The sequence below is a fragment of the Elephas maximus genome, chromosome 6, assembly GCF_024166365.1.
Source record: "Elephas maximus indicus isolate mEleMax1 chromosome 6, mEleMax1 primary haplotype, whole genome shotgun sequence".
NCBI classification, from domain to species: domain Eukaryota; kingdom Metazoa; phylum Chordata; class Mammalia; order Proboscidea; family Elephantidae; genus Elephas; species Elephas maximus.
The window spans coordinates 84,829,730-84,846,998 of NC_064824.1; the positions used below are offsets into that span (position 1 = coordinate 84,829,730).

General features: G+C 39.9%; 1 protein-coding gene across 2 annotated transcripts in view; it reads left to right on the top strand.

Annotated features, from left to right (window-relative positions):
• The first annotated feature begins 204 nt into the window (after positions 1-204).
• Positions 205-17,269, top strand: part of ITGAV (integrin subunit alpha V) — a 106,896-nt gene continuing 89,831 nt past the window's right edge. Inside the window, exons 1-2 of one of the 2 annotated variants that reach the window (XM_049887614.1) lie at positions 205-730; positions 16,361-16,488. In XM_049887614.1, coding sequence (XP_049743571.1) covers positions 546-730; positions 16,361-16,488 — 313 coding nt within the window. In that variant the 5' untranslated portion in view covers positions 205-545. Of the gene's footprint in view, positions 731-16,357; positions 16,489-17,269 lie in introns of both variants that reach the window. The other variant, XM_049887613.1, reaches the window with a different exon arrangement.

Consider the following 17,269-nt stretch of genomic DNA (forward strand, 5'->3'; position numbering starts at 1 on the left):
CCCCTAGGGATCGGTCTGAGGCCCTCGTCTGGGAGCGCTGCCACTGGCGGGATTTCTGCCAGTTCTGGGCCACCGCACAGGCGCCTTGGGCTCGGAACAGGCGGTGACAGCGCGCACGGAAGTGCGCTCGGCTCGCCCTAGTCGGAGGCCAACTCTCCTCCTCCACTTCCTCCTCTCGGCAGTTCAGCCTCCCGGCCGGCTCCTCCTCCTCCACTGCCTCCTCCCCCTGCCCATCGCAGCCCTCAGGCCGGGATGTGCGGCTCTCACCCCGGCAGTCCCGAGCCCGAGACGCGGCGGTGACCGGCTGAGACCGAGGGAGACAAGGGCCGCCCCCTCTGCCGCCACTGCCCCGCGCGCACAGCGCCTCACTTCCCGGGCAGCCTCTCCGAAGTTCAGCCCTCCTGCTTCCCTCGGCGTAGTCCCTACCTCGCTGGGAAGCGAGCGGCCGGCAAGTTTCGGCGCGCACAGGAGGCGGGCCGTGGGCACCGTGCGCCCGGGAGGGGTAGCCGCGGCTCCGGGCTCGGCGTCCCCCGCGCACTTCGGCGATGGCTTCTCAGTCGCGAAGGCGGTGGTTCCTCTGCCTTCGTCGTCTCCTGTTCCTTCTCTCCGGACTTTTACTGCCTCTTTGCGGCGCCTTCAACCTAGATGTGGACAGTCCTGCTGAGTACTCTGGCCCCGAGGGAAGTTACTTTGGTTTCGCGGTGGATTTTTTCGTGCCCAGCGCGTCTTCGTAAGTAGTCGCACTTGGAAGGGGCGTCTCCCCCCGCCCCCCACCGCGCGCACCCACCGTGTGTTTCCCCCCTCTGGAGAGATCCCCAGGTGGGATCCCGGTGTTTGTGCCCCGGCTGGATGAAATGTGGGAAGATGAACGACCTCAGTACTCGCTTCCCGGTTCCGCAGTCCTCCCCTTTTTAGATTGGTTAGGGGTAGAGGGAGAGCTTTGAAACAGACCTGAGCTTAAAATTCAAAATTCGGGACAAGTGGTAAATCAACAAAGGGTGGTCTTGCCCCACTCTCCGTCGCCTCTGCGCGTGTCAGGGACTTGGTCAATTTGATCTCCTGTCTTCTTTCTTTCCTGTACCAGTTAGCTTTCCTAGTGGTCTTTTTCTGCTTCACACACTCGGCAGCCGTCCCTTTTCCTCTCCCTAAACAAACCCTCCCCCACTCTTTTCCCCTCTCGGTCTCATTCTGTTTCTCCTCGCTTACCTCTTTTTCAGACATTCACATGACTAAAATGACCATATAGTCGTCTTAAAATACATTGTGTCTTATCTCTGGAAGTATCAGACCTTTGCACATTTGAGGTTGAATAGACAGTTTGAATGTGTCGTCTCTTCTCTTTATACTGATTCACTATTTAGGTCATTGTTCAGAAAGAACAGTGTTTGCTGAGTTTCCACTCACAGCAGGTCATTTGAATACCACTGCGTTTAAGAATTCAGTTATGTTTTCAAATTGTCAACGTTCCGCGTTGCAAGGACCGTCAGGATTTGTAACAGTTATTGTCATTATTGGATTAAAAGTTGTCGCTGACTTTACAAAACGCGGACATCACTCACACCGCGCCACCCCCTTATTAGCGTTAGAAATGCTGATTTAATGGACATTTGCTTCTTTAAATCTTGTTTTCAAGAGGGAGAGCTGTGCTTAGGGCTCTTTCTAAGCTTTTAGAAATTACAACAACATGCTTTTGTTTCTATTTTTTCTTTAAATTTTTAAGCATTGCTTTTTTGGGGGGAGGAGGGAGGCAATCTTCATGTTTAGTACTTGGATAGGCTCCTTTCTCCAATACATATATGCCTAATTTGAGGGTAGTGTAAATATTTTCCCCTGGCTAATAGAGCAACTCAGCAGGATTTAGTCTTCTCGGTTTTTTTTTTTTTTTTTTTTTGCATGTTGCTGAATATCATTCATTTTGGTGGCAGCCTTTGCAGCAATAGGTAGATTGGATACAGTTAGTGGAAATTAGACATTGTTTTCTGTAACAAACTCAATTTTGTTTGTTGTTTCCAGCTTCAATTCTTTCTGTGTGGCCAGAGCACAGATTTTCCAAAATGATAACATAATCATTAACTTTAGGCAATATTTACCACATTCTTATTTAATTTAATCATCTTAAGTCATCCTTGTCCTTTATGTTTAAAAAAAATTATTTCAAAGTATTTTTAAGTTTATGCCTTTATGGTGCAAAGGATTTTAGTTGTTTCCAATGGTGCTCTTCTAGATTTATTTTATACAGAAATTCTAATAATTTTTTAAAAATTTATCTGTCTTACATCAGAAGTTGAATTACTTACATTAGAATTAAAATACTTAAATACTTCAAAGTTGATAGAGTATTTGCAAATGTTACTGTTAATTCTCCACAGTATTCTGACAAGCTGATGAACTTTAAGTGTTACTACCATGGAATGATGGCAACAGGCGAAGACCATGGAAGATGCCTTAATATTGAACTGTTGGCATGAGATACTTATTATTGGTTACAGGCATGGTGGCTAATCTTTGACTGGTCATTATAGTCATTGAATATACTGTGACCTCACATGTTTATATGGCTTTGTACGTGGGTCCTTCAATAGTAAGGTAAAATTGAACTGGTTTTGACTTCATACAATGTTTTGAAATTCATCAGGCAACTTTATTACTGACGGACTATAAGTATAGCCTAACTTCAGAAAAGAAAAAAAAAGAGTAACACTGGGTTTTTTTAAACTCAGTATTTAAAAACAAGTTTCCCCTTACTGAGCTTTTCAAATTTAACAAAAGATTAATGTAAAATTATACTTAATTTTAAAAAGGCACTCATATTTAGCAAGCATTGGAATCCAAAGGTACGTGGGGATTTCATTTATAATACTGCCAGCTGGGTTTATTGTTATTTGATATGATCATAAGTTCCAAAAGGAAAAAAAAAAATCCATGTAATAAAAACGCATTTGCTAGTAAAAGGATTTCTTTCTTCTGAGGAAAGGATGTCTGGATTAGTGAGGAAGCAACAGTTATGAAGTGAACTTCTGCCACTACTTCTGGTTTCTCTAAGTGTCCAGATACCTTGGGAGGGTGATTAAATCATGTTATGTCTCATTTTTCTTGTTATAGACTAGTATTATTGAACTATGTCCACATTGTGAAAACTAATGTATCAATTTTAATGAACATGATGGAAAAATAAAGTACTAAGCAAAAATGTTAAGGTATCCCTCTAAAAAATTCCTCCAGAAGTGAGACTTAGGTTTGAAATGAAAATTCACAGAAATAGTGATTAAAACAATAATGAAAAAATAAAAAAATAGCATTCCATGGGGATTGTTTTTTCTTTCAAGCATTAATTTATGGTGACTGATTGCCAAACTTACTTAAAATACTTAACGATCGTATGCGGGCCAAGAATTAAAGTCTTGTTTTTCTTGTGGGGAATAATTGGCGAAATTAAAAATTACATCCTAGATTTAATTACAATATAGTAATAATATTTTACACTGCTAAACCTATTTTTTAATTTACAAAGCACCATCACTTATGTTATCTCATTTCATTCTACAGCAAAAACCACCAGGGGAAGTAGGGAAGCAGATAAAATTATTACTTTTACAGATGAGGAGACTGAGGCACAGAGGAGATTGCAGTGTTTAGTTGTTGTTTGGGCAGGTTGGTGGCTTGTGAGGGGCAAGAGCAGGCTCAAAAGACAGGTTGTAGAATTCGAAGTTAATTTACTTTTTATATTCAAATTTTGTATTTTTAAAGAAAATAATTGGACAATTTCATTATTTATTCTTAAAATATGGTTACATTATACAGTTTCATTCTACATATACACCCAGACATGTATGTATTGTATGTATTGTTATATGTATAATGAATAACACTAAGCCTTGTTTACTCTCTATAACTCTCTCTACCAGAGTTTTTTTAGGCTTTGTGTCCCCTTTTTACCAACGACAAGGTGTGGATGATTGTGCCCTGGTAGCAGAAGGTCCTGTGGAATATTCTGTGGTTCTCAGCCCTGAATTAATATTAGAATCACCTGTTGAGCTTTTTAAACTACAACTTCTGCCCCAGCTGTATCTTACATGTCAAAGTAGAGCTCTGACTTGGTATTCTAACAGCCTATGGGTCATTTCTCCTTGACTCCAAAACTAAACCAAACCCACTGCCATCGAGTGGATCCCGACTCATAGTGAACCTGTAGGATAGAGTAAAGCTGCCTCATAGGGTTCCCAAGGCTGTAAATCTTTTTTTTAATTTATTTGTTGTGCTTTAGGGGAAAGTTCACAAATCAAGTCAATCTCCCATACAAAAAGCCATATGCACCCTGCCATGCACTCCTAGCTGCTCTCCCCTTAATGAGAGAGCACATTCCCCCTCTCCACCCTGTATTCCCCAGGTCCATTCATCCTGCTCCTGTTGCCTTCTTCCTTCTCATCTCACCACCAGACAGAAGTCACCCACACAGTCTCAAGTGTCTACTTGAGCCACAAAGTTCAATCCTTAATAGCCATTCCCTGTCTGTAAAGTTGGTTTTGGGAATGATTCCAATCTTGGGCCATAAAAGGGTCCGGGGACCATGACTGTCAGGGTCCCTCTGGTCTCAGTCAGATCATTAAGCCTGGTCTTTATACGAGAATTTAAGATGTGCATCCCACTGCTCCATCAGGGATTCTCTGTTGTGTTCCCTGTCAGGGCAGTGATCGGTGATAGCCAAGGCTGTAAATCTTTAGGGAAGCAGACTGTTAAAACATCTTTCTCCCCCAGAGCAGCTGGTGGGTTCATACAGCTTTCCTTTTGATTAACAGGTGAGTGCTTTAACAACTGTGCCACCAGGGCTCCTAAATAAAAGCCAAAGGATAGTAAAAGATGCTATATGAAGAAATTAAGGAACATAAAAGCAACACATACTACCAAAAAAAACTTGTTGAAGAAAACACTGCAAAAATTACTTGAATAACTTACTTGAAACTTATCTAAGAATATCTACAGTAGCTTAATTAGAGTAAGGGACTATCTCCTCTTTATTCAGTTTGACCAAAAATGAACTCATTTTCACCAAGAGATATGAGTGGCACCTCCCTGCTTCTATTAATGGGGCCATCTTTTCTCTGTTGGAAATAATTTTGTATTCCTCCCTCTCATTTTCTATTTTTCTTTGTTTTTCCTCCCGCACTCCCCCAATATTAGTCACTGGTTACAGTAGTCATCAGGCAGAAAGTCCTAGAAATTCTTCCTTAATGTTTCTTTCATCCATCTCTGCTTTCTACTTCTGTTTGCCCTTTGTCATCGAGTTGACTCCAACTCATGGTGAACCCATGATAAGTCACAGTAGAACTGTGCTCAATATGATTTTCTTTCTATCTTTTTTTTTTAATTGTTTTATTGCGGTAAAAAATATATATGCTCGATAAGATTTTCAGTGGCTGATTTTTGGGAAGTAGAGTGCCAGGACTTTCTTCTGATGCACCTCTAGGTAGACTTAAACTTCCTAACTTTTGGCTAACAACCGAGTGCATTAACTGTTTGCACCACCCAGGGACTTCCTCTTCTGTTGTCTACTGCTGTTCATTTGGCCCCTGACTCGTGGCAACCATATGTACAGTGGTGGTGAACCCGTGCACAAAGGATCCAAACAGTGCCTGGTCTTGTGCCATCCCCATGATTGGCTGCAGATAGGACTGTTATGATCCATAGTGCTTTTTTAAATAATATTTTATTGTGTTTTCAGTGGAAGTTTACATGGTAAATTAGGTTCCCATTTGACAATTTCTATACAAATTGTGCAGTGACATTAGGTATATTTTTCACAATGTGTTGACATTCTCTTTAATAGTGTTCTGTTTGTTCCATTTCTGGTACTCTAGTTTCCCTGCCGTCTGATCTGTAGGGTTTTCATTACCTGATTTTTGAAAGTGGATTTCCAGGCCTTTCTTTATTGTCTCTCAGTCTAAAGCTCCACTGAAACCTCTTTAGCATCATAGCAACACATAAGCCTTGACTGACAGATGGGTGGTGGCTGTACATGAGGTATATTGGCTGAGAATTGAACTAGGGTCTCCTTCCTGGAAGGTGAGAGTTCTACCACTGAACCACCAATGTCCTCCTCCACTTCTGTTGTTGTTATTATTGTATGCCATTGAGTCTGTTCCGCCTAATAGTGACCCTATAGGACAGGGTAGAACTGGCCCATAGGTTTTCCTAGGTTGTTATCTCTAGAGAAGTTTGCCACGTCTTTTTTCCTGTAGAGTGGAGCAGCTGGTGGGTTTAAACCACAGACCTTTTGGTTAACAATGAAGTGCTTCACCGTTGTACCACCAGGCCTCCTCTACTTCCATTCCCCTCAGAGAAACAAACCCGGTATCAATGAGTCGATTCCAACTCACAGCAGGCCTATGGGACAGAGTAGAACTGCCCCATAGGGTTTCCAGGGCTGTTAATCTTTACCTGCAGAGCAGCTAGTAGCTTTGAACCACCAACCTTTTGGTTCGCAGCTGAGCGCTTTAACTACTTCACCACCAAGGCTCCTCCCACTTGTATTAGAAAAGCTTAAAAAAAAAAACCCAAATCCATTATGTGGAGTCGCTTCTGACTCATAGTGACCCTGTAGGACAGAGCAGAACTGCCCCATAGGGTTTCCAAGCTGTAAATCTTTATGGAAGCAGACTGCCACATCTTTCTCCCACACAGCAGCTGGTGGGTTCAAACCGCTGACCTTTTGGTTAGCAGATGAGCACTTTAACCGCTGTGTCACCAGGGCTTCTCTCCACTTCTCTTACTACTCTCTTATTTCAGCTCCAGTTATCACAAATGTGGTCTGTAGCACTCAGGTCCTCATCCCTACACCCGTCATTTGGCTCTTAGACCTGCAAAACATCTTGTGATATATTTTTTTTTACTAGTTTTATCTTTCTGAAAAAGCTCTTTGATCCTGGTATTCTGCTGCTAAAATTTCCATAACAGTGCTTTTATGGCCAGAAAGCCCAAATTGTTTAACCCAGATTAAAGCCCTTTACAGTCTGCCCCAATTTGTATGCCCCTTTTTTTTTAACTTTATATCCCATTTCTCCTTTCACCATTGTAACCATCTTCAAAATTCTTTACAAAATGACACCAGCCCATTTTTATGAATTTGTGTGTGACTTTTTTCTGGCTGTACTGGTTGATTTTTTTCTGATCATGACATTACATATATATATATATCTCCATAGATTACTCTTAGGTGCCATCGACTCGGTTCTGACTCATAGCGACCCTGTGTACAGCAGAATGAAACACTGCCCAGTCCTGCGCCATCATCGTGATCTTTGTTATGCTTGAGCACATTGTTGCAGCGACTGTGTGACTGTGTCAGTCCACCCCATTGAGGGCCTTCCTCTTTTTCGCTGACCCTCTACTTTACCAAGCATGATGTCCTTCTCCAGGGACTGGTCCCTCCTGATAACGTGTCTAAAGTATGTGAGATTAAGTCTCACCATCCTCCCTTCTGAGGAGCATTCTGGCTGTGCTTCTTTCAAGACAGATTTGTTCGTTCTTTTGGCAGTCCATGGTGTATTCAATATTCTTCCCCAACACATATTCAAAGGCATCAATTCTTTGGTCTTCCTTATTCATCATTCAACTTTTGCATGCTTATGAGGCTATTGAAAACACCATGGCTTGGGTCAGGTGCACCTTAGTCCTCAAAGTGACATCTTTGCTTTTTAACATTTGAAAGAAGTCTTTCGCAGATTTGGCCAATGCAGTGTGTTTTCTCATTTCTTGACTGCTGCGTCCATCGGTCTTGATTGTGGGCCTAAGTAAAATGAAGTCCTTAAGAACTTCGTTCTTTTCTCTGTTTATCATGATGTTGCTTATTGGTCCAGTTGTGAGGATTTTTGTTTTAAGTTGAGGTGTAATCCATAGATTATAATCTTATTATTTAGGAGGTAAATTTGTTGACATTTATGGATCTTATGTGGATTACTCCTGATTAAGGCTAGAGGTTTACTGGACATTTATTATAAAAAAAGAAAGAAAAACAGAATTTATAGTTGCTACTTCTGTTTTACAACGTATAATTTTTGACTCTGTAGCATCTTTTTAAATTGAAAAGTAAATCTGAAACTGGATTTATAGCTCTGAAATAATAACCAGTGCTATTCTGTTTTACAACGTATAATTTTTGACTCTGTAGCATCTTTTTAAATTGAAAAGTAAATCTGAAACTGGATTTATAGCTCTGAAATAATAACCAGTGCTATTTTATAAACACTTCTTCCTATATATGTATGTAATAATTTTCCAGGATTTCCTTTTGGTTAAGGTTTATTGGCCAACCCAGACTCAGCTAAGTATATTAAACATGCTTTATCTTGGAAATGTCAGTGCTGAAAGCAGCCAAATAACTTAGTTCATTTGGAGGGTTTGAAAAATGCACTTGTCATTGTTTGGCAAGTTGCCCCTTCTGGGCAGTCAAGGTCACGTTCCCTGAAGCAACTGCCCTTAAATTACACTTTGGATAGGAAGTACATCCAAAGGGTATCTTCCCAGTTGGTTTCTCTAATCCTCTTATCTTTCTCTCACTCTTCTCCTTTCCCTCCCACCACCTCTTTCTCCCTATTTATTTCCTTCCTTCTATCTCCCCCTTTTTCCTTCCTTCTCTCTCTCTTTCTCTTCTCTTCCCACCCTTCTGTCTTTTCTTCTTGATGTGACATTAATAGCCTTATCTTGGATGTCGGCCTTAATTCTGGAGTCCTTTTTAAAAAATGATGAGGATGGGGAACATGATAATAGTCTTGGGCAAACTTTTTGGAGGGAGATGGTCTGCCAGGAGAAAGGTACAGGCACATGCAACTAAGGTGTTCAGTTTCAGATTTTCACTGATAATCAATGAAATTTCTTGTCAACCTCACCTAATCCTGAGTATACTCCCCAGCTCCACTATTTTCAGAAAATGTTACAAGCCAGCTATTTCCTACTCATCCTTCTTCTTTTCCTTGTGATTTGCATTTGAATTTATGGGTTGTTGTTACTGTGTGCCATGAGTTGATCCCCTCCTGCGTGATAGAGTTGAACTGCCCCATAGAGTTTCCTAGGCTGAGCAGGTTGCCAGGTCTTTTCTCCTGTGTAGCTGCTGGTGGGTTCTAGCCAGTAACCACCCTTAATGACCCTTAGAGTAAACTGAGGAAAGAAAAGTCTTTTTTAATCATATTTAACTTTTTTTTGTCTACTTTATTATTTTATTAATTGTTGTGTTTAGTTCCAGTGCCATCATCTTGTATTTTTATGTTGCTTTCAGATTTCCTAAATTGCTTCTATCTACTGTCCATCTCCAGAAAAAAATTTTTTTGTAGTAATTGCCGTTGACATTATGTCCATTCAGTAGAAGAGGAATTGGAGGCTCAGTGATTAAAAGTGACTTTCTTAACTGATTAATGGTATTTGTAACTAAGTAGAAGCTTCTATTCCCAAACTGTTTCCATTAGACAGAGTTGCCTATATTGCCATTTTTTTTTTTTTCTGTTCTGTATCACTTCTCTTATCCTAATTAAGCTGTTGTAGACATTCATTAGACCCTCTTAGATGAGCTTCAAGTGACAATTATTTTTTTGCAGTGTTTTCTTCAACAGGCTTTTTTGGGATAATTTTTGTTTCTTTTATATTCCTTAAGTTTCTCATAGAGAATCTTTTACCATTCTTTGCCCTTTATTTAGGAGCCCTGATGGCACAGTGGTTAAAGTGCTCAGCTGTTAACCGAAAGGTCGGTGGATTCAAACTCACCAGCTGCTCTTCAGGAGAAAGATGTGGCGGTCTACTTCCCTAAAGATTTATAGCCTTGGAGACCCTATGGGGTAGTGCTACTCCATCACAGGCTTACTATGAGTCGAAATCAACTTGACAGCTGTGGGTTTTTGTTTGCCCTTTGTTTTACACAAATATTTAATTTTTCTCTAAACCCTAAGACTTTAACATTTGTTTAAGGCAATTTTCCTTTTTTCAGCTCTCCAGTTTTCTCTTTTCAAAACTTTTTATAATACTCTGAAAAGTAACTCAAGCATGACTTTGCCATTTTGGATGAAGAATTTTATTTCTCAGCCTATACCCCCCTTATCCTGGCATCTGGAAATTGGCATGCTCACACATTCCTACCATTTCTGTGGCATTTTAACAGTATGTTCATGAAGATACGAAACCCTGGTGGCATAGTGGTTAAGAGCTACAGCTGCTAACCAAAAGGTCAGCAGTTCAGATCCACCAGGCGCTCCTCGGAAACCATATGGGGCAGTTCTACTCTGTCTTATAGGGTCGCTGTGAGTCAGAATTGACTTGATGGCGATGGGTTTGGTTTTACATGAAGATATGCTCAGGAAAATTTTGCGAACATCTATATTAGTATATCTAATTACCCTCATTTCATGCCTATAATGTGTAGATGGTCTGATGAAAAGCAGCAGCGTTGTCCCTGGTCTTATGCAAGGAACTTGAGCTATGTGCTGCCGATAGAGTGCAGTTTTCAATAGAAGAATTCTCCTACTGTGCCCTTTCTTCTCTGTCTTTGCTGAAGGCTGTTTCCCCCTAATGACTTCCCAGCCCTCTGTCTTACGGTGCCAAGTAAAGAAAGGATCTGAAACCCAAAATTAAGTACTGAATTAGAGATACTATGTTGTTGAGATGTGTTACATAAAAAAATTATTTTAAGGATAATTTAAATACTTAATTGAATGTTTAATGGAGGATAATTTCTGCATTCTGTAGGGATGGGAGATAGTGGAAAAGACTTATTTATAGACGTGGTTCTTTTAAGATTATTTGAGACCTATAGCTATGGAATTTATGTGCTACTCAGCCTCCAATTTAACAAATTTTTCTTGAGTGCTTATTATGTGGCAGGCATAAAGATGATTTAGAGCCCCTACATTCAGGGAACCAGTTTATTGTAAAATGAGAAGGATAGCTTTGCAAAAAAGTGTTTTGAAGATTTTGTAAAGTGTTATGTGGTGACAGCCTAGAAATGAGTTTTGCTCATAGGGTTCTAGGCAAATTCTGAGAACCAACTCTCCTGTCCTGATCTGGAATCCTGGCCACTTCCCACCAAATGAACACACATAAACCTTTGCTTGTATTACCCTTATAGGTAATGTTCATTTTCTCCCATCAAACACTTACAAAGAATTTAATTCAGATGAAGACGGGCAGTTTTATGTTTTTTTGTGTGTGGGGGGGGGGGTCACATTTTTGACCTGTTGAAATTTTTCTTTTCGAAGAAAAAATTATTTTCTTTTACAAAGAAGTTTGTAAATTATTTTGCTGTGTGAACCAGATCTGCTCTGGAAAAAGAAATGGGACTAGGTGAAGGAAGGGAAAGGTATTTGATAAGAAAGAGCTACTCTCTTACTCATGGGAAGTGGGAGTTCTCTTACTTGTAATCCTTTTTTTTTTCCCCCCTTAATAAAAACGAAGTTAATTTTCAACCCAAAATCATGTTGCTGTGATGAGAGAACACCAACATTGGTGCTTTACTCATGCCAAATATGACTGCATAAAGCTTTATTAATCAGGGTGTGGCTTGGTTGGGATTTTTATCTTTATTTTGAATGTTTTGGTTTTAAATGTCAGAAAGCAAGACTCCTATAATCCAGTAATTCATGTAGCTAGCTTTTGACCAGTCTGAATGGGAATTGGCAAATACTATGGGAAACCCTGGTGACATAGTGGTTAAGTGCTACAGCTGCTAACCAAAAGGTCGGCAGTTTGAATCCACCAGGCGCTTCTTGGAAACTCTGTTGGGCAGTTCTGCTCTGTCCTGTAGGGCTGCTGTGAGTCAGAAATGACTTGATGGCAATGAGTTTGGTTTGGTTTTTTGACCCAGAACTAATGAAATGGAAACTGGTAAATAAAAGTTAAAATGAGTGCATTCTATATTTAAGATGTAGGCTTAAATGAGTGCGTTCTATAAGATGTAGGTTTGTCCATAATTTCACATAAAGGTGAAAAACACTTGTAAATGTTTCCTTTGCCAGAAAAATTGAAGCGACAGTGTTTAATGATAGTAATGGAATAATAATGGCAGGAACATTTATTGAGGATTTATGATGCTTTTGAATTATGCTGTTGGTGAAGAATATTGAATATACCGTGGAGTGCCAGAAGAATGAACAATTCTGTCTTGGAAGAAATATAGCCAGAATGCTCCGAGGATGGCAAGACTTTGTCTCATGTACTTTGGACATGTTATCAGGAGGGACCAGTTCCTGGAGAAGGACATCATGCTTGGTAAAGTACAGGGTCAGCGAAAGAAAGGAAGTCCTCAGCAAGGTGGATTGGCACAATGGCTGCAAAACGGGCACAAAGTATAGCAATGATTGTGAGGATCGCACAGGACCAGGCAGTGTTTCGTTCTGTTGTACATAGGGTTGCTATTAGTCGGAACCGACAGCACCTAACCACGATAACAACATGATGTCTGTGTCTGTTTTTCCTGCTGTATTTCAGGTTCTTCTCAGTCTCCTTTACTATATTCTCTTCTTTGTTGTTTTGCTGTTGAGTTGATTCCAACTCACAGTGACCCTATAGGCCAGAGTAGAATTGCCCCGTAGGGTTTCCTGGGCTGTAGTCTTTATGGGAGCAGATGGCCAGCTCTTTTCTCACTTGGAGCTGCTGGTGGATTGGAACTACCAATCTATCATTTAGCTTAACCTTTGCACAATCAGGCCTCCTTTTATCCTCTTCTACCCAGCTCCTAAAAGTTGTTGCTCCTTAGAGCTTACTCTTTGGGCCTCTTTTTTCTCTGTAGCCTCTTGCTGGGTCAGCTCATCCATTCCATGTTCTGATACTCTCAATACCTTATCTCTAAAGCAGACCTTAAACCAAAACCAAGTCCATAGCATTGGACTCAAGACTAAATCTTTACAGAAACAGACTGCCACATCTTTCTCCTGCAGAGCAGCTGGTAGGTTCAAACCACCAACCTTTCAGTTAGCAGCCAAGTACTCAACCACCACGCCACGAGGGCTCCAAGTTGGTGTCTCACAGACATCTCATACTAACACATTGAGAGCTGAATTCTTGCTTTTCCCCTCAAACCCTAATCTGCCTTCTGCTTTCCCACCTCTAGGGTTTTCTAGCTCGGTAAATGGTTCTGTCACCCATGTATTTGCTCAAGAATCCTAAGTGGTGCTGTTTAATCTTCTCTTTCTCCCACATTGGAGCCGCCAACGACTTCTATTCATTCTACTCCATTTCTCCTGTCTGCCTGCCCATCTTTTTCTACTCACCCTTCTTCTAGATCTCTGTCTCTTCCTCCCTGAGCGCTGTAACAGTATCCTGCTTTTCTTGGTCCATTTTTGCCTTCCTCTAATACTTTCCCCTTAGGTTAGCGAATTTAGTTTTATTAGGTTGCCATCCTTCTGCTTAAAAAAAAAAGATTTTACATTGCCCTTTGGGTACTTCCTTCTAATCTTGTTTTAATGTCTTGGTGAGTTCCTTTGAAATAACCTCCCCAGATTCTTTTATCTAAAGAAGGTCTCTCCTCCCCATTCCTTAAAGATTACTTTCTTAGAAAGACTTCCATTTATCTAAAGAAAGTCTCTCCTCTCCATTCCTTGGAGATAACTCCTTTATCTGAAGATCTCCCCTCCCCATTCTCAAAGTTGCTTTCTCAACCCTTGTTTTGTTTGCTTCACAGCACTGGTAACAGTGAGTAATTTTTTTTTTTTTTGCCTTCTCTCCTAACAGAATATAAACTCCCCTGAGAGCATGAGTCAGAATTGACTTGATGGCAATTGGTTTGGGTTTTTTTATGGAGAGCAGAGACCAAGGTTGTCTTATTCATGATGGTATCTGTAGTGCCCAGACTATGTTTTATGTAGAGGAGGCACTCAGTCCATATCTATATACAACCAAAGAAAAGACCTCTTTATACTTAAATTAGATCTCTAATTATTTTGTCCTTAGTTTATTTTATCCTGATGAGAAATTGAATAATGGTCCTATTCTTTGATCAGGATGATTAATCTTATTAAAATAAATTTATTAGTCACTATTTTAAAAATAGTAGTTCTAAAACAGTAGCCCTAGTGGTGCAGTTTTTAAAGCACTTATTAACTGAAGTGCTGCTAACTGAAAGGTCGGCAGTTTGAACCAATCAGCTGCTCCATAGGAGAAAGATGTGGCAGTTGGCTTCGGTAAAGATTACAGCCTTGGGAACCCAATGGGGCAACTCTACTCTGTCCTATAGAGTCTGTGTTAGTCAGAATTGATTCAATAGCAACAGGCTAATTCTAAAACAAGATTAGTTTTCTAAATGGAAAATAATACCATCTAAAACTACCTGACTTTAGAATACAGTAATTTTTTTTAATCCGTCAGTGTATAGGAAATGGGTGATGAATAATGTCATTGCCACCATTTTTTATTTCCTGTGGCTAATACAGAATTTCATACAGTGTTCCCATTGCCATTCGTAAGGTTTTCACTGGCTAATTTTTTTTTTTTTTTTAGAAATAGATCCCTGGGTCCTTCCTCCCAGTCTGTCTTAATATAGAAGTTCAGCTGAAACCTGTCCATCATGGGTGACACTTGCTATGCTGGTATTTGAAATATCGGTGGCTTAACTTTCAACATCAGAGCAACATGAAAGCCACCATAGTACAACAAACTGACAGACAAGTTGCGTGCATCAGGGTTGTATCTCCTTTCACCATACTTATTCAATCTGTATGCTGAGCAAATAATCTGAGATGTTGGACTATATGAAGAAGAATGCAGCATTAGGATTGGAGGAAGACTCGTTAACAATCTGCGATATGCAAATGACACAACCTTGCTTGCAGACAGTGAAGACGATTTGAAGCACCTACTGATGAAGATCAAAGACCATAACCTTCAGTATGGATTAAAACTCAACATAAAAAAAAAAAAAAATCCTCACAGCTGGACCAATAAGCAACATCATGGTAAACAGAGAAAAGATTGAAGTTGCCAAGGGTTTCATTTTACTTGGATGCACAATCAACATCCATGGAAGCAGAAGTCAAGAACTCAAATGGTATATTGCATTGGGCAAATCTGTGGCAAAAGACCTCTTTAAACTGTTAAGAAGCAAAGATACCACTTTGAGGACCAAGGCAAGCCTGACCCAAGCCATGGTATTTTCAGTCATCTATATGCCTATAAAACCTGGAAAATGTATAAGGAAGACTGAAGAAGAATTGATGTCTTTGAATTATGGTGTTGGTGAAGAATATTGAATATAGCATATACTGCTAGAAGATTAAACAAATCTGTCTTGGAAGAAGTGTGGCCAAAATGCTCCCTAGAAGTGAGGATGGAGAAACTTTGTCTCATGTACTTTGGATATGTTATCAGGAGGGATCAGTCCATGAAGAAAGACATCATGCTTGGTAAAGTAGAGGGTCTGCCAAAAAGAGGAAGACCCTCAACAAGATGGATTGACACAGTGGCTGCAACAATGGGCTCAAACATAGCAATGATTGTGATAATGGTGCACGACTGGGCAGTGTTTTCTTCTGTTGTACATAGGGTCACTATAAATCGGAATCGACTCGGTGTCACCTAACAACAACAACAACCATATGGAATATGCAAGCTGGTGGGGTGGGGGGAGTATTACCATGGATTAGTTATTCCTAACATATGTCAGCTCTTCACTTTCAGCCTACTTGCTTATTATTTAGTGTCTTTTTGCTTGTATCACCTCCCTCATTTCTTCCTCTCTTGCTATGCTTCCGTTATTAAAGTCCAGAAAGTCAGTCCCTGAATCCTACATTGTTTTACATTGTTTTCCCCTTCATTCACATCTATGTTGGACAGCTTTAGAAGAGATGCAGCAATGTATCATGATGAAGAGTTTTCCTCTTTTCAGAGACTCTAACTATATTCCAGTACCTTTAGCTCTCCCATACCATCTCCTGCAGTGGGCCTGGTTGTTTGGAGAAGAGAATCTTTGTCCTTGCCATTCTTCTACTTTGTACAGCAAACCACACACACACACAAAGACAAAAAAACCAAAAGCAGAATAAAACTTCCCTGACTCTAGCCAAAATACGTTTTTTAAACAGTTTTATTGAGGTATAATTGACATGGAACAAACTTCACATATTTAAAGTGTACAATTTGACCAGCATAAATTTTTAAATAACATGAAATACTGAAGTTGCCAAGTTCTATGTTATTAAGATGAATAAACTACTGAATAATGTATGTAAGAGAGTACCTTGTGAATAGTGAAGACTGTGCCCTCAGTGAATGGTTTTAAAAAGATAATATTTGTGGGTAATATCAAGAGCATAATTGTTTCTCATAAATCATAAGATCTTGCTTATAGTTTTTGCCATTTAAAATATTGCCTCCTTCTTTTGTATTTTAGTAGGATGTTTCTTCTGGTGGGAGCTCCCAAAGCAAACACTACTCAGCCTGGGATTGTAGAAGGAGGGCAAGTCCTCAAATGTGACTGGTCTTCTAACCGCCGGTGCCAGCCAATTGAATTTGACGCAACAGGTAAATAAACGTTCATGCAGTAGTCTTTTCCCTTAATTTAATACCATTTGATTTCTCTTAACTTTAGTTTAAACGTAGCAGTTTGATAAAGCCATGTATATAAGTACTTTAGATTCCCAGACAAAGTTACTTATGACAAATGAGTTATGTGATTTTTTTCTGTACTATTATGAAGCCCTGGTGGCACAGTGGTTAAAAGCTACAACTTCTAACAAAAGGTTGGCAGTTTGAATCCACTAGCAGTTCCTTGGAGACCATATGGGACAGTTCTACGCTGTCCTATAGGATCACTGTGAGTCAGAATTGACTCAACAGCAATATGTTTGGTTTGGTTTTCGATTGTGTGTCATATAAAAAGCATTAACAATATATTGTGTTTCCATTGCTTCAGGTATCTTCAGCATTAAACTGATAGTGTCAATCTGTACACATATGGGGAAGATCTATTAAGATGTTTTTGCGTCTCTTCTGAGAAAAGGGAGCTCAAAGGCACAGCAAGACTTTTGTCGTGTCACTGTCTGCTAAATTGAAGTATGACTCACTGGCTACTATAGATAATCAACTCCTAATCACGAATATATCCAAGCCTTGGGTAGTGCTACCAAAACCAGTTTAGGAAATCTTTTGTATTCAAATAGATTTGGGTGACTTAAAAAAAAAAAAAAAAACCTTGCCCAAAATTTATTGGGAAAATGATATGTTATGGTTCTGATACCATTAGATTCTTATCTAACGAGGACGAAATTTTATTGTCAGTCTGGATTGTGGTAGTAAGGAGAAA